Source organism: Aythya marila, assembly GCF_965140915.1.
Source record: "Aythya marila genome assembly, chromosome: 5".
NCBI classification, from domain to species: domain Eukaryota; kingdom Metazoa; phylum Chordata; class Aves; order Anseriformes; family Anatidae; genus Aythya; species Aythya marila.
Window position 1 is genome coordinate 5,508,738 of NC_139046.1, and position 23,501 is coordinate 5,532,238.

The 23,501-nt window shown below is 51.8% G+C and overlaps 1 protein-coding gene across 1 annotated transcript in view; it reads left to right on the forward strand.

Annotated features, from left to right (window-relative positions):
* The window catches only part of DAAM1 (dishevelled associated activator of morphogenesis 1), an 82,878-nt gene extending 60,946 nt beyond the window's left edge, over positions 1-21,932 (forward strand). Inside the window, exons 13-26 of the mRNA XM_082762155.1 lie at positions 259-317; positions 646-833; positions 1,119-1,430; positions 1,561-1,668; positions 6,970-7,073; positions 11,581-11,665; positions 12,432-12,538; positions 14,167-14,255; positions 14,397-14,565; positions 15,150-15,257; positions 17,499-17,559; positions 18,154-18,285; positions 20,301-20,471; positions 20,648-21,932. Of these exons, the coding sequence (XP_082618281.1) occupies positions 259-317; positions 646-833; positions 1,119-1,430; positions 1,561-1,668; positions 6,970-7,073; positions 11,581-11,665; positions 12,432-12,538; positions 14,167-14,255; positions 14,397-14,565; positions 15,150-15,257; positions 17,499-17,559; positions 18,154-18,285; positions 20,301-20,471; positions 20,648-20,857 (1,903 nt within the window). The 3' untranslated portion in view covers positions 20,858-21,932. The remainder of the gene's footprint in view (positions 1-258; positions 318-645; positions 834-1,118; positions 1,431-1,560; positions 1,669-6,969; positions 7,074-11,580; positions 11,666-12,431; positions 12,539-14,166; positions 14,256-14,396; positions 14,566-15,149; positions 15,258-17,498; positions 17,560-18,153; positions 18,286-20,300; positions 20,472-20,647) is intronic.
* Positions 21,933-23,501: the final 1,569 nt, after the last annotated feature.

The following is a 23,501-nucleotide window of genomic DNA, read 5'->3' on the forward strand; positions in this document are numbered from 1 at the left end:
GTGACGTTTCTGCTCCTCGGCTGGACAAGTCGGGGTCCCTGGAGCTGTGGAGGCAGCAGAGCATCCCAGCATGCAAACTCCATGGCCAGGAGACATTGAGGGCAGAGCAGAGGTGTCTGAAATACCTACACGGGAGCTACACCCCACACAGCTCCTAGTCCCATGCACGGTGCTCCTCAGTTGTGTTTGTTCCTGGTGGTGTTTGCTCGCTGACTGCACCGGGGTTGTCTCATAGAGCTGCTTGTCTCCTCCTTTTAGGTTAGTCAATGAAAATGAAGTCAAACAGTGGAAAGAGCAAGCGGAAAAAATGCGAAAAGGTGAGCGATGGAAAGATGAAAGGCACTAACTTTAACCTGAGCATGCATGGTGAACTAAACAGCTCCAATTTATATATTTAACTGTGTAGACCGTGAGTGGCCGAGATTGTATCATGCTATAGGGCTTATGAGAGAAATAGATATTAATTTCTTCATGGGTTCACTCTAGCCAGAGTCTATTGTGCCCAGCACACACTCCTTTTCTCCTATTGCACAACTTCTCTAGTAAGTAGCGCAGGGTTTATAACACTGCTTGTTTTCTTTCGCCATACTGAAGTGTTCATCACCCAAAAGTGGTTTCAGGGGTTGCTTTTCGGGACTATTTCAGAGCACAGTGAGCTTCAGCAGAAGCTGGAGAAGAAGGAGCGGGAGTGCGATGCCAAGGCCCAAGAAAAGGAAGAAATGATGCAGACACTGAACAAGATGAAGGAGAAGCTGGAGAAGGAGTCCAGCGAGCACAAGCAGGTCAAGCAGCAGGTGGCAGATCTCACAGCACAGCTCCATGAGATGAGCAGGGTAAGGCCCCAAACCTCCTCCTCGTTGTGCCCATGTCCCAAATCTCCTGAAAGTGCTGAGGGGTGGTTTCTGGAGGCTGCACAGAGGGCTGCAGACGGTGCTTGCTGGCAGGGCCACCAAGATGTCCATCCCTGGGAATGGGGTGATTTCACCTCTCTGGCTGTGTTGTACCTCAGTCAAGTGTGCTAAAGCCTTTGTTTTTTTTCCTGTGCTGGTTAAATATGAGGTATTTTGGGATGATGCCCTCCCTCTGTATGACCAGTTCCTCCTCTCTTTCTCTCTCAGAGAGCGGTCTGTGCTGCCGGCCCTGGAGGACCTCCCTTGCCACCAGGAGCTCCCGGTGGCCCTTTACCTTCTGCAGCTCCAGGATCCCTCCTTCCCCCTCCACCACCACCACTACCACCACCGGGGGGATGTCCCCCACCGCCACCCCCACCGCCGCCCCCTCCGGGTGGTCCCCCTCCACCCCCCGGCCCCCCACCCCTGGATGGGGTGATGCCCCCCCCAGGAGCACCTCTGGGCTTTGCCCTGAAGAAGAAGAACATCCCGCAGCCGACGAACGCCCTCAAGTCCTTCAACTGGTCCAAGCTGCCAGAGGTAAGCCAGGGGTTCCCCATTTGTGCTTTCAGAGGGCCACGGTGCTCTGCAGGAGGAGAATAATTCAGGCAGCGGATCCAGAGGTGCCAAAGGAGGCACCCCAACCTGCTGTGCTCCCGCTGTCTTTCAGAACAAGCTGGCAGGCACCGTGTGGACCGACATCGATGATGCAAAAGTGTTTAAAATCCTGGACCTCGAAGACCTGGAGAGGACGTTCTCCGCCTACCAAAGACAGCAGGTAACGGCTGGCCGGGGCCCTGCGCAGGCCTCTGGGGCAGACGCCGTGGTCGTGAGGTCGCTCGGTTCCACGTGTGGTCTCGGATCGTGCCTCCTGCCATTTATTTCACTCCGTTTGCCAGATCGACTTGATCTGGCTTGTCCTCTCATTTGCATGCCGGTGCCTTTGCCTGGAAATGGTAGCTCGCAGCCAGACGCGACCGATTTCGCCCCTGCCCACGTACCTGACCGCGTGTGTCGCCGCGCCAGCACCCAGATGGATCACAAAACAAACAAAAATGACAGGGAATGCATGAAAATAGCCCCCAGATGTGGCCACGGTTGAGTAATTTTGGGATCACTCTTAACAGCGACTGCTTCATGTCTGTATGGGGTGGAAAATTTATATCCCTCTCTGGCCAAGAAGGACTCAGTTTTGCCCACATCTACCATGGGTGGATCTCTTCTTTTATTTTTGTAGTGAGCCCAGAGCAAAATGCGAGCTTTGAACAAAAAGCAAGTCCCAAACCAAAATAATGACACCGCAGACAAGAGTCTCTGCTTTTTAATCTCCTTCTCAAGCAATATGGCCCCAGTTTGGAAGGCATCAAAACCGATGAAGAAAATTAGACACTTGTTTTACCCCAGGCAGGACCATTAGTGGTCAAAAGCCGTGAGTTTTTTCAGGAAAAGTAGGAGGGGGAAGTAAGAGAGAGGCTGCAAACATTGTGCTCACCTGCTGAACGTCTGGCTGCGTCACGGGGAGGAGAGGCCGGGCTGTTTGCTCTCGCCAGGCTCAGCAGGGACGGGCTGGGAAGGAGCAGACCCATCACATAAGCTCCTTAGACAACGTGAGAGCTTAATCTCTTCCAGAGGCTAATGGAGGGCAAGATCAGGGCGGATTAGAGCAGTGCAAATATCAAGAGTGACCCCCCCAGGGATAGGTGATGCCCTGGGGTGTTTTGGGAACGGGTGATATGATGCTGGCTCTTTCCCCCAGTGCTTTTGGAGCTTGACTAGGGCGTCCTGAAGGGCCCATCTGAGGAGGAGATGGAAATGGAAAGGAGGCAAGAATAGAAACCTAGCGTGTCCGTGGGACAGCTTGCCCTCTGGCCAGAGTCAGTGAATCACCTGGGGCTCTGCAGATTACTGCCAGGCAGGAATCCAAACAGACTTTGGCTTGGCTGAGGTCCTGCTGGGTGAAGTGGGGCCAGCAAGGAGGGGGAGATGCTGCACGCTGCAAGGAGTGCTGCGAGTGGAGTGCTGTGACCATGCCCCTGGTCCCCAGCACGTGTCCTCACCCACCTGCAAGTCCCCAGAGTGCCACACAGGTGGTGCCTGGGGAAATCCCTGGCTTTCCACCAGGGTCTTGTTGTCTCCAGAGACTGCAGAGCACCTCCTGAGTGTGCGAGGCTGGGCTGTTAAGATGAGAAATGCAGCTCTCCAAGACGATCACTTTTCTTCTTTTACTGGGGTATGCACCCTGGCATGATTACAGCTGGGATGTGCCTAAAAGTTGTAAATACTCCTTGCTTTTTGCCACACCTAAGAAGATTTGGTGTCTGGAAGGTGTCTGCTGGATGGGAGCTCTGCTCTTCATCAGCTGGGCCACCAAGTTCAGTCAATAAGAATTGCCTGTCCTTTGGGGGAAGGATGATAAACTAATTTCTTAACAACGTGCAGCATTTTCAAGCTCGAGCAGGGATTTCTCCTCCTCTCTCCCTGTCTTGAACCCTTTACTGAAAGTCACTTACTCAATGACCACTTCTCACTTCCCTTGAGATGTCCGTAGGGCTTGGGGCATCACTGTTTGCCCTTTTTTTTGCTGTTGAGGAGTGGCATTGCCAATGCTCCAGTGCACTGGGGGCAGCTTGCGGAGGTGTGCGTGGGGCAGGGACATCTCAGACCCCCTTGGAGTAGCTGTGGTGGCTCTGGTGTGGATGGGACTTGGCTGTGTGTACTGCCACAGCACCTGGAAATCCCCGTTTGAGCACAGACTTGATTACATTCTCAGTTCCAAGCATCTCCTCGAATGCTTTTCCCACGTCCCAGGCTGGGAGGTTAACACAGGCTATGGGGGGAACTCTGCAGCTCTCGGGAAAGGGCCCTGCCCCACGGAGAGGACAGGAGCGCCCTGGATTCACCCCTTAGAGCATCCCTGCCCTGTGCTGGTTGCTTCCCAAACCTACCAGGAGGGCAGATCCCTGCGCAGGGGTCTGCACCTCTGTCAGAGCTGTTTTGAGAGCTGAGGCTGGGGGTGATGCTGGTGAGTGGCAGCGGCGTGGCTGGGGCAGTCCTGGGGCAGGGCAGGTACAGCGAGTGTGGTAGAAGAGCCAGGGCAAATGGAAAAATACAAAATGACTCCTCCTTTCACTGCCATCCCTCAGCAGAGACTGGATTGTGGCTTGTGCAAGAGAAAGAGGCAGGGACGAGGCTTGTTGAGGCAGAGGGAGGTGTTTTTTTTTTTCATAATGAGCCTTTCTGTGCCTTGGGAGCTCTCCTGGAGAAGGCAGAGGGCAGAAGGACCTCCCCATCCTCCTGCTCTCCAGCACCACGGGGCAGGTACAAGCATGGGGATGGCTTGGAAGCGGTTGCTTTATCAAGCACCGCTCCTTTAGCACCTCGACCGGCCCGTGGAGTCCAATTTTGCCCTCGTGTCCAGCTGAATTGTAGGGCTGCATTTCTCTGGTCTCTCTGAAATACGGCAATAGCAGCTTGGGTGTCTTTATTTAGGGTCTGTCGGCCCCCCTTTCCTTGCAAAGCCGCTGCTGAAGGAAGCCCTGGCACCTCCGCTGTCCCGGGACGCTCGGGATCGGGTTGGTTCCTTGTTTCCTTGGCTGATGTTTCGTTGTCTCCCGGCACGTTTCGTTCTGCTTTTGTTCTCGGCCGCAGCGTTTTTGCTCTCCAGGGAAGCTTCACACCTTGTTCGTCCTGCACCTCTGCTGGGAGCCATTCGCACACAAAAAGCCACGGGGACGGAGGGCGCTGGGGGGCTCGGGCTCAGCCCCCTGCAAGTCGAGCCCGGGACGTTTCGTGATGTCCTACAGAGCCGCTTCCCATCCTCCCTCCCAAACCCACACACGGTTCCTGGGCTGATAAAGCTCTGGCAGCCGCTCAGGGGAAAACCTGCGTAAACAAGGTTCCCTTGCAGAAGGCAGTGGTGATGTTTGGAGAAGACTAAACTCGAAGCAGGCGTGTGGGCGGGCTGTCCCCTCCGAGCAGAGGGGCTGGAAGGGAACGCTGCTGTAAATGACCTGGGTTTGGAGTCCACCTACCTCCAGAAGACCTCTGCGTGCCTTCATTTTTTATTATTTAATTTTGAAAAAAGCACAACAGCAACAAACAATTCACGCACCTTTGCTATCTCCCTTCCCATCACCAATCGGCCGGACCTTGAGCCAAGCCAAAAAACCACCAGCAAAAGGCGCAGCCCAGCAAACGGGGAGGGAAAACTCTCTTGTGTGTGTGTGGTCTCACGGTACCGGCTTTGCTGCACGTGCTTCCAGTCTGCCGGCCAGGGCTGCGGGGTTGGGGGGAGCCCGGCAGGCAAACGGGGTCTCAGGACAAGCTAAGTTCAGGCTGGGCACCAGGGTAGCGTTTGGCCAGGCTGCCGAGCCCCGCAGAAGGGTTATTTTCCCTGTGAGGAGGAGAAAAGCGAAGGGGAAAACGCGTTGCCATGGCAAAGGGTAAAGTTTTGCTGCGGCGGCGAGATTTGCTCCGGGATGAGAATCTCGTTATTTCCACTTGAAAGCCCTGTTTTTCCTGGCACTGGCGGTGATGTTTCGTCCTCTCAGACTCGCAAAAACCCTGCAATTTCCTCCCCCGGCACGGCGGGCCGAGCGGCGCTGCTTGGGGCCAGCCCTGGCAGGGCTTGGCGGAGCTCCCCTGCGTCCCCAAAGCTCAGAAGCACCTTGGCGTGACCCAGCCGTGAAGCATCCCCCTTCCTCCCCTCCCGCACCTCCTCCTCCTCCTCCTCCTCCTCTCTTCATCCCCACCTGCATCCCCCGTTTTTGGGCTCTGGCAGACCCCAGCGCGTTCCCCCTTGCTGCTGACCCCGCTGCGTGTCCCCCTCTCCCTTTAACTGTGCTTTGATTCCTTTTGGTTCTGCGGAGGTCACTCAACCGCATGTGTTTTTACTGCCTTTTTCCATGCTTCTGCTATGGCTGTAGGACTTCTTTGTGAGCAGTAACTCCCGGCAGGTAAGTGAGCATCCGCAGGTCTTGGAGCGGCCGGGGACGCGGGGACGCGTGCCGTGGGGTGGATTTTGACTCAGGGGAGCTCCAGCTGCTGAGCATCGCTGGGAATCCCTGCCTGGAGGGACAAAAGATTGAGAAAAATAAACTCACACCTGTGGGAGGGGCTCAGCGGAGCCCTGTGCCACCCGTCCCATCACTTTGCCACTTCTCATAGGTGTTTTTTTTTTGGTCAATGCAAGAAAAGAAGTGAAGAATGGAAACTTCTTCGCCCACCCTAAACCTGTAGGGTGGTTGTGCACCACGTCTCCCGAGCTCGGAAACATTCAGTGCTCATCTGCAGCACGTGGGACCTCGCAGCTCTGGGTTATGTTCCTGACAGGAGGATTGAATAGCCAGGTTTTAATTTATTAACCTCACTACAGCATGCAGTATGGTAAATTAAAACCAGAGTCAACCTGAACTCCTTGGGCAGCCCTGCAAGATCGCTGTTACCTGGATCTGCCCGTCCGTGTGCAGCCGCACCTTTGCACGTTGTTATTCATTTGAACACAATAACGTTTCCGAGCTGCTTAGGAGATTTAGGTGCCACAAGGATTTGTGCTTTCAGATCCCTTGTTTTGGAAGCAATTCCCTGAAAGAGAAGCGAATGCAGCGAGCTGCATTTGTGAGGCTGGTTGTTTTTATTGGAAAACTCTTTACTGCGGACTGGAGCGTGAAGGGCGACTGCAGATGTTTGGGGTGCAGGAGCAGGAGCGGGACCGAGTGTGTGCAGCCGCCCGGAATGAAACATTTCATGCGAGGGTTTAATGAAGTATCACAAATATGTACGCTAAGAAAGCCCCGCTTTATTTATTCACCAGCGCCTGTGTGTTTGCAGATTCTTAAATCTTCCCTGTCTGAGAAAATATTTACATTTCTAACCAGTGGCTTCAAAGCCAGTTCTGGTTTCTGAAGCAGCTCACTGTATTTCAGTTACAGGCCGTGGGTTTTACCCGTAACCCGTGGTGACACTCCTGATTAATGGGGGCCCGCTGTGTATCGCGTTGGTATGTGCTGAGAGTACTAAATGTCTTCTCCGGGGTTTTTCTCCATGCTTTTTTTTTTTTCTCCCCCTTTTTTTTTTGTAGAAGGAAGATGCTATCGACGACACGTTGAGCTCCCGACACAAAGTCAAGGAGCTCTCGGTCATAGACGGCCGGAGAGCTCAGAACTGCAACATCCTCCTCTCCAGGTAGGGCTGAGGCTTTGGTTGAGCTTTGGTGGCTGCTAAATACGGTCTCTGTATGCTGGGGAAAACGCTGCCTGTGTGCAGTGTTTGGGGACTGCAAGCAGCTTCCCTGCCACAGCTGGCAGCGTAATTTGGATGTCCTGTGTGGGTGCCACATGGCTGTGGGACAGAGGTGTCCCCTCTTAGCAGCTGCCAGGATGACAGCCTCTGGTATGGCCCTCTCCAGGCTGGGCAACAATTTAATCCAAGCCCCAAATCTCATAGGAAGGGCGTTTTTTCACCAGGTAAAATAAACCAGGCTGTGGTGGTGTGGAAGTATGAACCAGCAGCATAGGTACATGGAAAAAAAAAAAAAAAAAAAAAAAGGACAAAACCAGCAGAAAATGCAGCTTTTTTTCTGGCTCACCCAGAAAAAAAATGATCCAGCAGCAGTAAAACCCAGCTCCATTCCAAGTGGTCGCTCTGGGGCACCAAGCAGCTGCTCTGCTTCTGTGGCACCCAGGACCAGCCAGCCCCCAGCAGTGTGGTGGGCAGGGTGGGTTTCCCAAATTCTGTGGTATCTGGACAGCAGGTCAGCCCACAGGGCTTTCATCCCTGGCAAGCTGGAGGCAGGTGCCTGCAAACGGCACCTCTGGGTGGGGAACGGTGCCTGCTTTCTGCTCTGGGTTGCTCCTAGGGATTTTATCACTTCCTCAAATGCAGTAGTCAAAATGAGAAGGGTTACAGTGAAAGAGGAGTTTAAAGCAGCGTGTGAATGAGGGAATTTATGTCGGCAAGCTGCTGGAGAGCACAGCAGCTGGGCTGGGGCACTGCCTGGGTTGCTCCCCTGCGCTGAGCACAATTAGAGCAGCACTGGGTGTAACTCAGCAGGATGCTTGGGCATGCAGCTGAAGGTTAAGGACACAAACAGCCCCTTCGGTGTGAAGGAGAGCCACTCGAGTGCTTAACTTCAAAGGTATCTGAGGTGCCTCGCTGAATAAAGGTCTTCATTTCATCTCACCAGCCAGTCCTTCTCTCCCAGCAGTGGCTGGTAACGAGTCACCAGTAATTAATCCAACAGGGATGGGAAAATAGAGAGGCCAGTGCCTGCCCCCCCTGCCCTTTGGGTCCTTCCCTAAGAGCAGCGAGTGGGGCTGCGTGGTTTTGCCCAGCATCACCATTTCCTAAGCACCAGTATAATCAGCCAAATAAATATATAAAAAGCCAACAGGGAGAGAGCCCTGACTCTCAGCAGATCCCGAGCTGCTCTCCTTGTGGTTTCCGTGGCCATCACCTGCCCCAGAGGAGACACCGACCCCGGCATTGGAGGTGCCTCGGGGTTCATCCCTTGCTGCAGGAGCTTCTGCTGAACCTGGCACTGCTGGGGACTTGCTCGTAGGGTATTTATCCAGCATTTGCAGAGCTTTCCCATCTCTGCAAGCGACCACAAGCAGATTTCTCTCCCCAAAATGGGCGATTTTCTCTTGACAAAAAAGGAAAGGATGAAGCTCCCTGCCCAGCATCCTGCCTGCACCCGGGGACCTCTGCAGGTTCTGCTCAGCCCCTGCTTCTCCAGCAAACTCTTCTCCAGCAAACTCTTCTCCAGCAGACTTCTCCAGCCAACCTTTTGCCCATCTCTGAGTTGGGCAGAGCCGCAGCATCCTGCTCCCCGTGCTGCAGGGGGCTGGGCGAAGCAGGGCTGAGCAGACTTTGACATCTGAAAGACCTGCCCGCCTGGCCCCGTGCTTAGCCCAGACATTTGTAAGCAGCACAGCCATTGTCTGGCTTGCAGCGTGGAAAGATTACGGCCAGCGAGATACTTTATCTCTCTCTGTAGATTTATTTTTTTGCCTGCTTGCCTCGCTTTGGGAGAAATTACTGCACAGTGAGATCACTGGATTTTCCTTCAGCTTGTAATGCAGCAGAAGAATATTTTTAACATTTGATTTCTTTTTTTTTTCTGTTTGTTTAAGAGCACTTCGGCTATGCCACTGTCAGTGCAGAGTTGGGTCTTGCTGAATGAAACCACCCCGTGCTCGCCGTCGCTGCGGGTGTACGTCTGAGTATTTTTAGCTCGCTGCCTTCTGCGCGATGCAAATCGGGACCGTGCTCCGTCCCCTTCTGAGCGTGCTGGCGCTGAATGGCTCGTTTCATTCCCCTCTCCGGCGAGGCAGTGGCGAGCATTTTTCTCAGCTGAATGTGGCTTTTCAAGAGGGCGCGTCCCCTTCCCGGCGGAATTTGTTTTTCCCCTTTCACACTTCTCACATCCTTCGCCGGGCTCTACAAAAGCCACGCAAGCGAGCCCCGCGCTTGCCGGGCTGTCACTTCGCATCACCGAGCCGCTGGGCTTAAATCCCCGTGACAGCAAGCACTGTGACCCCGTTCCTCTCAGACGGCTCGCGTTCGACAGCTGCTGCCAACAATGATAATTATTGTGGTTATAGATAAGCTTCTAGCTTTCACTGGCCCCTTTCCCATCACATTGTCTGAGAAGCTGTTTGCTTCTGGCGCCCCGCGATTGCTCTCTGCCGATCCCGAAGCAGCCTCTTGTTCTTGGCGTGGTGTTTTGGTGATTTCTGAGAAAACTTTTTTTAGCCTTTTTTTTTTTTTTTTTTTTTGTATATTTTATTATTGACTTTGCTTCTAATGAGCAGGGCTTACAGAAGTCACCCTCGCCCCTCACCACCCACCCGGAGACAGTCACAGGGGAGCTTCAGGTGCATTTGTGCGTTGGGAAGAGGTAACTGCCCACCAGCCACCTTCTCGTGGGAGCATTTCTTCTCCCCAGGACCTCCAAAATATTAATATTAATATTGATATTAATATTATTTATTTTATCAATAAACCAGCAAGCATCAGGTTTTCACTGGGTGAGGACTGACACTTGGTGCCTTAGCACCTCTGCTTGGGTGCAGACTTCATACCCAATGTCAGGTTGGGTCCATCCTGGCCATCGCCATCATACGGGATGAGGAGGGCATCTCCAGGACACAAGAGGGTCCAGCACCCTTCCTGCTTTAGCTTCATCTTCCAAAAGCTGGTGCTGAGGTCTTGCTCTGCTTCTGGAGCAGATGCCAGGATGAAAATTTCCCTCCTCTTCTGATTACCTGGACTGATCGAGATCTTTCTTGCTCTTCGAGATCTTCTTTCTGGTCCACTGAACAGGCCAGTCCATGAGGTCTCACATCCCACCACAGGCTGTGTTTCTAGTTTCAGCTCACTCCTTTGAGCCACATCAGTATTTCAGCATCCTTTGGCAGTGCTGGTCACCAAAACCAGGGCAATGGGTTTCATTAAAGCCCTCTCTGCCACACTGCACTCGGCGATACCCAGATCTGGTGGCTTCTGCAGCTCAGTTTTCAAATGTTGGCTCTCTGAATTTCTGTGCAAGACCCTTTTCTGACATCTTGCATACAACACTACTCCTGTATCTCTGCTCGGCTCTGGGGCTGGGTGTAAGACCAGCACCCGAAACCATCCGAGCTTACCGCCCCGTGCTCATAGCGCTCAGCCCAATTCCTCTTGCTCGGGGATACCCACCAGGCTGCAGAAAGCAGCGCTTTGTCTGACCTGTGTGAGCACAAACAGAGTTGTTAGAAGCTGCAGCAGTGCTCTAAAATGAAGAAAAAACAGCCAAGGGCTTGGACAAAGAAAACAGCCAGGTCTGTGATGGGGATGCTTGGCCGAGAGCCGCCGGGAAGGGCAGGGGTGAGGAGAGGCTCTCCTCTGTCACACCGAGGTTATTTGATTGACCGCAGTACAAAAACATGAAGGAAAATATTTGTGGTTTTGCAATCCTAGTCCCTGCAGGGAGTGGTTACAGGGAGTGCTGTGGACCAATTAAACTGTAATTAATGGTTGCTCGGCCCAGGAGGAGATAAGGGCATCTTTCTATCTATCTCTTGCCTCCACTCGCTGCAGGCTGCTGAGCATCCGCTTGCCCAACTTTTGGGTTTCTTTTTGGTTCTTCTTCTAGAGGAAGTCTCCATCCGAAAGCAGTTAGGAGGTGTAGGGGAGACAGCACAGAAAGATAAGAAGGGCAGCAGAATTTGGCTAAATTTTCCTTAAGGGTTGTGGAAGTGGGTGCAGAAGCAGCACTGAGCTGCGCCCCGGTGCCCAGCTGTGCCGTGCTGGTGACGGGCAGTGCCACCCCTGCTGTCCCCACAGCCAGCGGGGATGCTGGCACTGCAAGAGCAGCACTGCCACGGGCCAGAGCTACACATGCATGCTTTTTAAAATACACATATCGTGTATTATTTATATAAAATATTGTGAAATATCGGGGGTGGTGCTGTTCCACTGTGTGTCTCACATGTGCTGCTTCAAGCCATGTGCTTCAAACCACATGCTGCTTCAAACCACGTGCTTCAAACCATGTGCTGCTCTATGTGACCCCGCTCATTATATGTGACTGACCATTAGCTCAGCTGTCCCTGTCTCCTGGCCGTGTTGGTGGGTGGCTGAGGACACGCTCCTCAAGCCTTCCGATTGCACGGCTGCAGTTAACTCTCTTTCCCTCTCCTCCTCCCAGGCTGAAACTCTCGAATGAGGAGATCAAACGAGCCATTCTGACAATGGATGAGCAGGAGGACCTCCCGAAAGACATGTTGGAGCAGGTGGGCAGCGCATCCCGTGCTCCTCCCTGTTGGCAGTGTGCCTTGCCAATGCAAGCAGCCTGTACGTGGTGCCTGGGATCAAACTGTGGCTCTGAGACATGCATCGTGCCCTGAGTTATTTGCCAACAACATGTTGAAAACCACTCAAGGGGCTGGCTGGAGAAGCAGGAAAGCAGCTAGGTTGTAGCATCGAGTCTGGGAGCAGGATGGCCTCTGCATCCCATGCTGGTAGCTGGATCTGTCCTAGGACCTGAAGGCAAAGCCATTTGGTGGCTGAAGCTTGAAGTTTGTGCCCGGTGGGAGTTACTTTTGAAAACTTGTTCAGTCCTCAAAAAGGGAATCTGATTTTTCACCCCCTCCAAGTCCCTTTAGTAGCGTTTTATTCACCTGTCCTTAAAACTGGGCTGGCAATAGCACCTTCAGCAGAAGCATGAAAGGATTCCTTGCACAAAATTTCCATCTGCAACACGTGGAGTTGCAGCAATCCCTTGTAACCTCAAGTGTCAGGGTTAATATGGAAACCTTGGTATAGACCTAGTACAGCTGTTGTAAAGCCAGAGTAGTGCCAGGGCAGAAGCAAGAGACACCAATGTGATGGGACAGAGGGAGGAAGAGCAAAGGGACAGCAGAAACACATTTCATATGTGCATTGGGGCCACTTTGTGCATATTGAGAAATAGAAATTCAAGTAAATCACCATCTTGCATGAAAAACTGCAAAACTGTGCATGGAGCTCTTATCTACAAATGTGCTTTCCCTTGTTTAGCTCCTGAAGTTTGTTCCAGAGAAGGGTGACATTGACCTGCTGGAGGAGCACAAGCACGAGCTGGACCGCATGGCCAAGGCTGACCGGTTCCTCTTCGAAATGAGCAGGTGGGGTGGCCCTTGGGGTTTCATGGGGCCTGGCTGGGAAATACACTCTGCTTGCTGCTTTTCACATCACAAAATGTGTGAGCCAGACGGATGGGAGGACCAGTGAGGTGCATTAGGATCTCTCGTGATGCTGTGCTCCCCAAATCAGGGTTGTGCATCCCAGATGAGCAGCAGCTGGGTGGAGCAGGGTGAGGGATGGGAGGTGGGTGCTCTCGGGAGGTGGTGTGATCCCAGGGCATCTCCTGACACACTTCCCCTCTCACCTGGGGAAGAAAAGCTCAGTCTGGCCCAGCTCTGCCAAACAGTGCATCATCCGTGTCGTGGTCCAGGTGGGAAGTGCTGCTTGAATGATAACAGTGCCACTGCGATGCTCCTTTCCCCTCCACACCAATATCCTAACAAATACCCAAGACCGATGTATGTAAATTTTGCCCTGCTGTGTAGGTAAGTCTCTCCTCATTTCCAGAAATGACTCGTCCCTGGGGCTCACAAGAATATATGAGGCAGAGAGCAAATGTCAGTTCTTCCTGATCCTGGCAGCAGTCACTGAAGACTTAGAGGTCTTGAGAAATGAATAACCTTATCTTTTGCATGCACATCCTCCAGGGGTGCTGGTTTAAAATCTTGAAGCTCCTTATCGAAATCCAGCTGAGCATGAAGCTGTTTGAAATTTTCTCCAAGGAGTTTCTTAGCTGAACTTGGAGCAAGTCACTCGTTTGAAAAGTCAGAGAGTTCTCCAATCCAAAATCACTCCAGGAGATCAAAAATAGAAGCTCTCCTCTTCTCCCTGAGAAACGTGCCAGTGAATCCCACGGCGATGCACCGTGTGGTTGCTGAGTGTCAAAGGCAGGCAGGGCAGAGCTGTGAAGTTCAGGCCCCTTGGGGCTGGAAGATGCTCAGAATGAGCTTTCCCATTGCAGGTCACCTTCCATCTTCACAGTTTCTTGCCCAAATGTTGCTCCTGTGCCGTCATCTTCTGGAAAGCTCAGCGTGCTGATGCGAATATATTTCAGGCATAGCTGTTTAATTTGCCCTGTGGTCTGTAACTGAGTGTGATGGCTTTGTCACCACTAATTAGTACAACGTCAGCCTGGTCTGTGACCTTGTCTGTGAGCACTTCTCCCATGGATCCTGGTCCAAATAACACAAATCAGGCTGCCATTTGCTTGCAAGTGAGATCTTGTTTAGCCTAAATACAACTGACGTGAGCAGAGCCATCCCAAACTTGCTCAGGAATGGGCTGGGTTGGGATGCGTTGGTTCCTCCAGCCCCACCTCACTGCAGAGCCATTGGGAGCCTGGATGTCATCAGCCTCTGCTCAGGAGTGGTCATGAATGAACTGTTTGTTCATACCAACAGGGTGTAAAAATGCCCTTGTTGAACCTGCAGAGTTCAGAGTAACTTAGTCATGATGCTCAAGAAGCCACCAGGATCCGCCCTGTGACGGGTGCAGCTTCAATTGTCATTTTTTTTCCCATCCGAGCATAGTTTCAGGGAGAAACATGGTCATTATTTTTCAATCACTGTGGCTCAGGAATGCTTTCTAAGTCCATCTGTGAAGAGCTGAGCAGCAGAGCTCCACCTGGAGCACGCAAAGCTCAGCCCGCACCTCTGTTTTCCCCTGGCAGGATAAACCATTACCAGCAAAGGCTGCAGTCCCTCTACTTCAAGAAGAAGTTTGCGGAGAGAGTTGCAGAAGTCAAGCCCAAGGTGGAAGGCAAGTCACCCAGCCTGCTGGCTGCTCCTCGTGGAGATGGCAGGGATGCAGCGGGAGGGAGGGAGGGAGCTGGTGGCCTCTCTTTGGCCACCAGGGCTTCCGGCACGTGGCAGGTGACGTCCCTCACCTTTCTCCCTGCAGCCATCCGCGCCGGCTCCAAGGCGGTGCTGCAGAGCAGCAGCCTCCAGCAGCTGCTGGAGGTGGTCCTGGCCTTCGGGAACTACATGAACAAAGGGCAGAGGGGAAACGCTTTCGGGTTTAAAATCTCCAGCCTCAACAAGATCGCGGACACCAAGTCCAGCATTGACAAGTGAGCAGCCCCTGCCCTCCTCCTCCTCCTCCTCCTCGGTAGCTTCTGCAGGCTCCAGCCTTGCTGGGGGAATGCAGAGGGTTGTCAGCACTGCCCTGGGGACTCAGGGGGGTGAGAGGAATCCCTTCCCTCCTGCTGCCCAGCCAGCACATCCGATGGCACAACCATTGGGTTTGGAGCGTGAAAGGTTTGGAAGGAACTGAGCTGAGGTCCTTATGGGGTTGGATGGGGGCTTTCCTTTCTGAGCTGCTCAAGGGCGGTCGAGGGTGGAGGGGAAGATCTTCCTCCCAGTGTTTTTTCCCCTTGGAGAAGCCAGGAGCTGCTGTGCCGTGGCTCAGTGGCCAGAGGAAGGGTCCCGGGGCTCATCTCTCTGCAGCCACCCCAAGCTGCCACAGCCACTGCAGTGTCCACCCCGCTGAGCTCTGTGCATGGAATGAGGGGAGCTGGGTCAGGTCTTAAACCTGCCTGGCCCTACAAATCAACAGAAAGGATGGAGGAAGGGGATGCTGATGTTCAGGGCACCTCCCCTGGGCCCCTGCTGATTTAACCAGCACCACGTTAACCTCGCTGCTCCCCTGTCCTAGGAACATCACTCTTCTGCACTATCTCATCACTATCGTCGAGAAGAAGTATCCCAAAGTCCTCCGCCTGCACGAGGAGCTGCGAGACATCCCGCAGGCAGCCAAAGTCAAGTAAGCAGGGATTTGGGGGGCAGCGCTGGTCCGGGATGGGTGCATCTCCTCCTGCTTCAGCCTCCTGCCTCTCTGCATCGCACCCCCGTGCCCCTGCACTCACCTGCAGCACCCGTGGAGGCAGTGGCACAAAGTTGGTGCTGCAGCAAGCATCACCTCATGGCTTTAAATCCCAGCCCTCGCAGCTAAAGGGCAGGCAGCCTGCGGAGGGAGGAGAGCTGCTCGCAGCAGCCGTTTCCTGCTGTTATCTCACCGCAGAAGCATTTAATTAATTTCTAATGGCACGTCAAGTAATCTGGTAGGAAGCGGTTGTGGTGTGGCTGCAGATAAAGGGCTGCTGCGTATCTGCGTGCGCTGGGGGGGGCTTTGCTGTGTGGGGCACTGCTGGGAGGGGTCCTGCCTGGCCCTTCTTTTGCCACCAACGTGGAGCTCCTGGTGTCCACAACATGCTTACAGACCCCGCATGCCTCTCTGTGACCTGTTCAGAGCAGGCTGCTGCCGTCTGGAGAGGCCCCCATCCAGCACGGCCCTTAAACACGTGCTTGGAGTTAAGTGCACGAGGAATCTGCTGGTGCTTTGCAAAGCCCTCAAGTATGTGCTTAAGTCCCTCCGAAATCAATGGGGGCTCTATTTCAGCTTTAAAATTCAGCAGGAGGGGACGTGCTGTGCTGCCCCCGGGGATCTGAGCCCGTGACGAGGAGTCAGAGATCTTACATTTCTGAAGGCAGCATGCGTGCGGCTGGGAGCTTTCGCCTTTATAATCCATGAACATGAAAAAGGCCTTAAACGGCACCTTTTTAGAGGTGACAGCAAACATGCCAGGAGTTTTAGGTGGCTTGCAGGTCTTTTTAATATTCAAAGTGCTCCTGTAGCAAAGGGTGGCTCGCTCGCTGCACATCTGTGATGTGAAAAACATTTGGGGAGGCGAGCATCCCCGTGTCTAAAACGCAATAATTTTGTGTCTAAAACACAGTAATTTTCGGCTGTAAGGGTTAGACGAAATATTTGCCCAAGGAATGGGTGGCTGCTGGTTGCAGGCATCAGCTGAGGCTGGGTGGGAAGGTGGCCCCGGGGTGCGCTCCCCGGCTGCTGCAGGCGCCTTCCTCCTCGTGCTCGTGCCCCTGCAGCTGCTGTACAGATACAGGCATGGGAAAGAAAACGTCTGCAGAAAGAGTTTTTTTTTTTTTCTTTTTTTTTTTTTTTCCCTGAACTTTATCAGTTCTGCTCTAAACCGGACACCATATGTAAGATTTGGGTTTGGTCCAATCTAGAGCAAAACCAAAAAGTTTCGAGCCCTCTGGAAAACCCTAAACTCCCCCCAGCCCTGCAGCTGTTAAGCAGAATTGCCGCCTCTGTGGATCCCAGCGCTGCTAATGAACTGCTGGAGCACAGGGCTCCCAAAACTTCATTTTCCCAGACTAGACCTGCCAGGAACACTTGCCCCATGACCTTGCGTCAGCATTTCCAGGGACCCCAGCCCTAGGATAGACACCCCTGGAAAGACGTCAAGCCTGTGGTCATCGAGTCTTTGTGAGAAAGCTGCCGCTCAGACGTGGTGGTGGAAACCCGTAAGCACTCGAGCTCAGAGCTCGCTGGGGGCTTGAGCCTTGTGTAAACAGCCTGAGCGCCAGACACGATTTATTTTTATTTCTCTCTATTTGGGTTGTCTCCCTTTATTGCCTTGCTGTTAAGGACTGCTGCTGCAGGCCGTCGGGTAGGAAGGATGCTTTGGGGGGTACTCGCCTAATCGTGGTTCCCTCAAAAATCGCTCACAATTACCTTCTGCTGGCACTGAGAGCTTTCCTGAGCCCTCCTTGTGCCTGGTGAGCTTGCTGAGCCTTCCTGTTCCCAGCTCCTGGGGCTGAGCCCCACAGAGCTGCCTTTTCAAGGCAGCACCTTGCAGGGGCAGGAATGAGGAGCGCCCCTTCCTCCATCCCACCGCCGCCTGCTCCGCTACACCATCAGCGTCTGCTCGGGGTGTTTTAGCACAGCCCCTTTGATTAAAAGCCCAGAAAAGTGCTTCGCTTTAAAGCAAGCAGCTGCAGCCACTTTCGGATAGGCAGCTGCCCTCGCTGCGAGGCTGTCAGGATGATTTGCTGCTCGAGACACGCCAGCCTGCAAACAGGAGGCAACGTCTGCAGCACCGGGGTCTTTGCCATGGAAAAGCACGGTCGTGGTGGTGGGAGAGCTGTAGAATGTGCTGGGGAAGGCTGAAAATTGACGTCCTGCCGTTTCCAACAGCATGACTGAGCTGGAGAAAGAAATAAACACGCTGAGGAGCGGCCTGAGAGCGGTGGAGGCTGTAAGTATTATTTAAATCAAATGCAGTCCAGCCTGGCTCTGAGCACCACGGCATCCCTCCGTGGGGGGGGCTCCCAGCAAAGCTGCTTTTATCACATTTCCTAGAGATCTGGTCCTCCCTTCCTGCCCTGCACGTGTGCCTGTCCTCCCAGGGCCGGCTGGGCATGTGCATGGTTTGTGTCTGATGCACCAGGGGAGGCTAAGTAAATCGAATGACAGCGTGCATGGAGCAGGACCTGCGATGTGCTGTGGGGTCTCCTTGGCTGGAAAACCTCGGAGGACAGGGGCTGGGGCTGGGCAGCTGACCTGGAGAGGTGAAGAAGCAGTGGAGGTATCCTGAAGGACTCGCTGTCTGGCTGATAATGCTGCTCCTAGCATCTCTCCTGCAGGATTTGGCCTCAAAAGCATAGAGCAGCCATGATACTGTGAAATGGGGTAATCTGAGGTTTTCACGCGTGGCAGGAGGCAGCAGCAGTGCGGGGGCACCATTGGCACTGTTGTGGGCACACACACAACAGCACTGATGGAGGCCGGTGGTGTTTGTGTCCCCCATCGGCCAGGGCCTGACCAGATTTGTTTATTTTTTTCCCCAAAGGAGCTGGACTTTCAGAAGTCTCAAGTTCAGCAAACGGGAGACAAATTTGTGTCTGTCGTCAGCCAGTTCATCACGTTAGCCAGCTTCAGCTTCTCGGATGTTGAAGATCTTCTGGCAGAAGCAAAAGAGCTGGTAAGGGCACCAAACTCCCTGAGATCTGGATAGCAGGGGAGGGACAGCCCTGCCCTTCCACTGTTTCTGAGGAGCTCAGAGACGTGAATTGAGGCCAGCTCCAGGCCTGCTTAGTAGAGATGCTGCTTCAAAGGTTCAGCTTCCCCAGAGCAGTGCCTTGGTGAGCACTTTGCAGCCACCAAGGGCCACATGCGGTGACTTCTCACCACATCATCCTCTCTTCCCAGCAGGCTGGCTAAAATCCAAGCAAATTGGTAGCCATCAGCTGACATCTGTGATTCCCAGGCACGCTTTGCTTCCCCTCTTTGAGCATGCAGCTGGTTTCTGTGCCCTCCCAGAACTGGCTTCCAGTGCCTCCTCTCTGCTTTGGCTTTCATCTTAACTGAACTGGCAGGGAGAACCCAACACAGAGAGGTCCCATCCTTATCCCACTGCATGAGCTACCTCTCCAAAGACAGAATTTATCAAGTTATCAAGTGCCACCACCTCCTTCTCCCTGGTTGCACCAGTGCTGACCTGATGCTGTCCTCCAGACCACCCGTGCTTGGCACTGTGAGTGACCACTGCCCTCCTGAGGCCGTGCCTACACCCTGAGGTGAGGCCACCCTTCAGAATTGGTGGTGGCAGCCAGGCAGATCTTGCCTGCAGTGAGTTAGGAGATGGTGACAAGTGTCTGCAAGCTGTGTCATCCTACATTGGCTGGATCTGGAGGAGAAGGTCTGGTCGTGGCCCCCATAACCCATCAAAGCCTACTTTGAAGCAAGTGCATGGCTGTTCCCATGGTCGTCAGATGGGACGGGCTGTGGAAAATGCACCAGCTCTTCATTTTTGAAACACATGTTTAAATCGTTTTATCATTTTTTTCTTAGGAAAGAAGAAACTTAATAATCTTATAAATTTTATATCCCTTGAGGATAACATTTTCAGCCTTTTCCCCCCACCAGAATCTCCTGAGAAATGGCAGATAACATCAGTATTTTAATGAAAATCAACAGGAATAAACTTGATGGTTTTGATTGATACAGGGCACCTTTCAGATCCCCCCTTGCATCCTGAAGTGCTAAGTCTCATAAATAAACAAAGAAATGAAAATGCCCTAAATGTCTTTTGAAGAGCCTGAGACACCCCTGAAAATAAAACTTAATTATCCAGGCAGGCTTAGTCCGCAGAGCAAAATTAAAGCAACTTAGAAATCTGTTTGTGCTTTGATTTTGTTTTCCTTTTCTTTAAAGCTTGCTTATCTCCAGACCGCGCCATGCCCATATTAATGAACTTTCTGTGCACAGAGTCTCCTTCAAACTGGAAGTGAGAACAAAGGATTTCAGCCCACAAGGATGAGTTGTGGGCTCCTTGGGGACTGGGACCCATCAGCAGAGCGTGGATCTCCTGTCCTGACCTTTGCTACAACCTTATTTGACTCGCTTACACTAATGGTGTGCAAACAGCACGAAAGGCTGGAAAACTTCCCATTTGCCTGCCCAGTGCTGTGTCTGAGCCTCAGACACAGTTTCACCAACACATTTGGTTTCAATAGCAGAGCATGTGGCAATGATAAATAATACCCCAAAAATACTTCAAAGAAAACTTAAAAGTGCGAGTTTCCCTTCCCCTGCCGTGTTTACTATTAGTTTTATGTCTTCAGTCTTCAGTCCCACAATATTTTGCTTCCTTGCTTTTACTACTGCATGGTTAATGAAGTCGAGCTGGGGGCTCGAGGGGGGTGAGCAGAGCCAGAGGTGTGAAGGGTCGTTTTTTTTGGGAGAGGGGGCTGCAGGACCTCTCCGGGGGACTTAAAGGTCAGCTAATGCACAGAAAACAAGATGTCAGATGGGTCATGTCATGCTTAAGCCAAGGATTGACTAATCAAAGTCTTGCTGTTAATTCCATCCTTTGTTATGTCCAACCACTGGACACGTTCCTCTCTGCTCCATCAGGTTGAAGGCTTTCCATGGGGGTCTCAACGGCGTGGTGGGTGTCCCCTCAGCCTGACAGCCTCCTGTCTGCTCTCTCCCCAGTTTTCCAAGGCCGTGAAGTACTTTGGAGAAGACACAGACAAAATACAGCCCGATGAGTTCTTCGGCATCTTCGATCAGTTCCTTCAAGCCGTGACGGAGGCCAAGCAGGAGAACGAGAACATGAGGAGGAGAAAGGAGGAGGAGGAGCGCCGGGCGCGCATGGAGGCCCAGGTGAGCAGGCATCCACGGGTCTAGCACTGCCTGGCGGGGGACACGTGGGGACAGCAGCCCCACGCTTAGAGCACCCAGCTCTTGCTTGTTAAATAACGGGTGGGAAACCACTGTCATTTCATGGTTTGGGGTTCCGGGTGCATGCGTGACAGCGAGCTGTCCTTCCTCCCCACCAGCTGAAGGAGCAGCGGGAGCGGGAGCGCAAGGCGAGGAAGGCGAAGGAGAGCGGCGAGGAGGGCGGTGAGTTCGACGACCTCGTCTCAGCCCTGCGCTCGGGCGAGGTCTTCGACAAGGACCTCTCCAAGCTGAAGCGCAACCGCAAGCGCATCGCCAACCAGCTGGCCGACAGTGGCCGCGAGCGGCCCGTCACCAAGCTCAACTTCTGAGCGGCGGAAGGGACGGAAAACAACGAAAACCACGAGTTTAGAAACCTGGTTAGCAGTCTTTTTTGAAGTGGCTAGGATTATTGTTTTTTTTTCGTTATACTGCCTTGCGATTCCAAGCGAAACAGTGGCACGCTCTTTCTCCCTGCGGGCGAGTGTGTGTGTAAGTACCACGAGTACGGTCGGGTCAGGTGGAGCTGCGCATCCCTGAGGGTGCTCGTCCCCTCCCCTCTGTCCCCTTCGACGAGTGCCTCTCCCAAGGCACAAGCACAATGTCACGTCCGTGGAGAAAGAGAGGACTTGAGCACAGAGACAACCGCCTTCCTCGTGGGGGTCCATAAAGGGGATGGAGAGCTGCTCCGCGTCGCTCTCCCGCCCCGATGCCCGGGCACTGAGCGGGGCCATTTGCTGGGACGCCTTGCACACAACCCCAGCAGAAAAGAGGAGAAAGCTAAGTTGACTGGACTTGATGAGTTTTTTTCGTTGTCGTGGTTATTCCCAAAACTTGCACTTCTGTGCTTACTACGTGCTGGTCCCCACGCTCGGTGCCGCGAGCGCTCACAGTGATGCTGTTCTTCCCATCACTTTTGGGAAACGCTCTTCTTTTCCTTTTGCCTTGCTAAAGGAAAAGGTTCCCCGAGTGTGCTTATCGCTCACACAGCACCCAGGTGTATTTATACTTTTATAACGTTTCCTGGCCCAAGACGGCGGGAAGGGTTGGTTCTCAGATGCGATGAGGAGCATTAAACTTTCGTGTTGTAATTTTTATTCTTGCTTTCTGTTCAATGGGACAAACTGTATCCTCTGTAGATGTTGGTCAGGACGGAAGGTCAGCTGGTGTACAACGGGGCCGGAGCAAAACTCGCAGGCTCACACCTGTGCCCGCCTTCTTTTCTGTTCTTGTTTTTCTTTTTTTTGATGGACACCAGAAGCAACGATGCCAAGAAACGTGTCTCTTCGTGGTGTCCTATTTTTTTTTGACTGGTTTGCTGTTCAATGTCCTTGCAAATTTGTAAGCAGAACTACCTGTAAAATGTCAGTCCAAAAAAAAAAAAAAAAAAGAAAATAATAAAAAGAATTCAAAGCTCTCAGGGAGTAATAATTTAAAGGTTTAGAAAATTAAAAATTGGAGAATAAAAAGTAAACGCCATTAACATATTAACATTTCTATTCTTAAATTATGCTGAGTATATAAAGGACTGTTACTTTTTGCTTTTATTTATTTGTGGTGTGTTTTTTGAGGAAACAAGACAAAACCTTTTTATACCACCGATACTTTTGTGATCCTTTTTTATTTGTTTGTTCTTTTTCCTGTGGAGAGATGAGTTTGTCCCTGTTGCACTAGATATTAACACTATTTGAAATATTTTTTTTTTTTTTTTTTTTTTTTTTGTCAGATAATCGGTATTGCTGATGGGGTATGGGGTGTCAGTGAACTATATGTACTGTATAGCGAAAGTGCTGTTTAAACTAATTTGTATAAAAAATATGGTTCTAAGCACCTGAAGGCCGCGGGGTCTGCGTGCTGTGTGAAAGCTGTGAAATATCACTCTAAACAGAGTTGTCAAGAGCTGTGGTTTTACCATTTTGTTCTTTTCTTCATTGCAACTTTTGACGCACTGTAGATTTAAAAAAAAAAGAAAAGAAAAAAAAAAAAAAAAGACTTTCTGAGTAGCATTAAAGCAGTAATAAATCAAGCAGGTAAGCGCAAAAGTCCAGCACCTCGTTTCCAAGCAGCTGCGCAACCTGCGGGTTATGTTCACAGGTGGAGTTAAGCACTTTGCTTTCAGAAGGAGGGGGAAATAAAGACAAAAGGTAATGATAATACTATTCCTTAACTAAAGTGCCTCTATTTATATTTTTTATTTATGGCTGAAAAAAAACGGGGCTGATACAATTGAGGGAATGGACTTGGGGGGGAGGGGGATTTAAAAACAAAACAAAGCAAAAAGATGAAAAAGGTTAAAAAAAAAAAAAAAAGTCTGGCCTCTGATGGTTTAAGGAATGGTTTCTCACGTCGAACTCGCAAGGTGGTCGGATGGGGAAGGGCGATCGCCTGCTGGGGTCCCGGCCCCTGCTCCTGCCTCGCGGCCCCACCGGGGCCTTTCTGACAAATTTCCTCTTGCCCTCCCAGACCTGGTTTTTGTTGTTGTTTTGTTTTACAGCAGCCTCGTTGTTGGGCTGAGTTTGCCATTTCTTTGTTTTCTTCAAAAAAAAAAAGAAAAAAAAAAAAAAAGAGAGAAGAAAAAGATGATATATATATAAATACAAAGGCTGTGTGCAGGTAATTCCATGTGCCATTGTCAAAAACTACTTTTAGATTGGTGCTGGTGTAAGTAGCCACTCTTTTCTCTTGGGTGTGTATTTTAAAGATGATTTTTTTTTTTTTTTAATAATGCCAAAAATGAAAAAAAAAAAATCCATAATAATTTGTAAACTGAAATATATGTCTTGGAGCTTAGTAGCTTCGTAGTGACCAAGGTAGTCTGTTAGGTGCAAGAATGTTATTAGTGCTAGCTAGCGGGAAATGCTGTGTAATGTCATGAGACTGTACATTTTCTAAGATGGCAATATGCAATAAAGAAAAGCGATTCCGGTGAGTGTTCAGCACGGAGCCACGAGTTATTGTGCAGAGCAGCACAGCAGC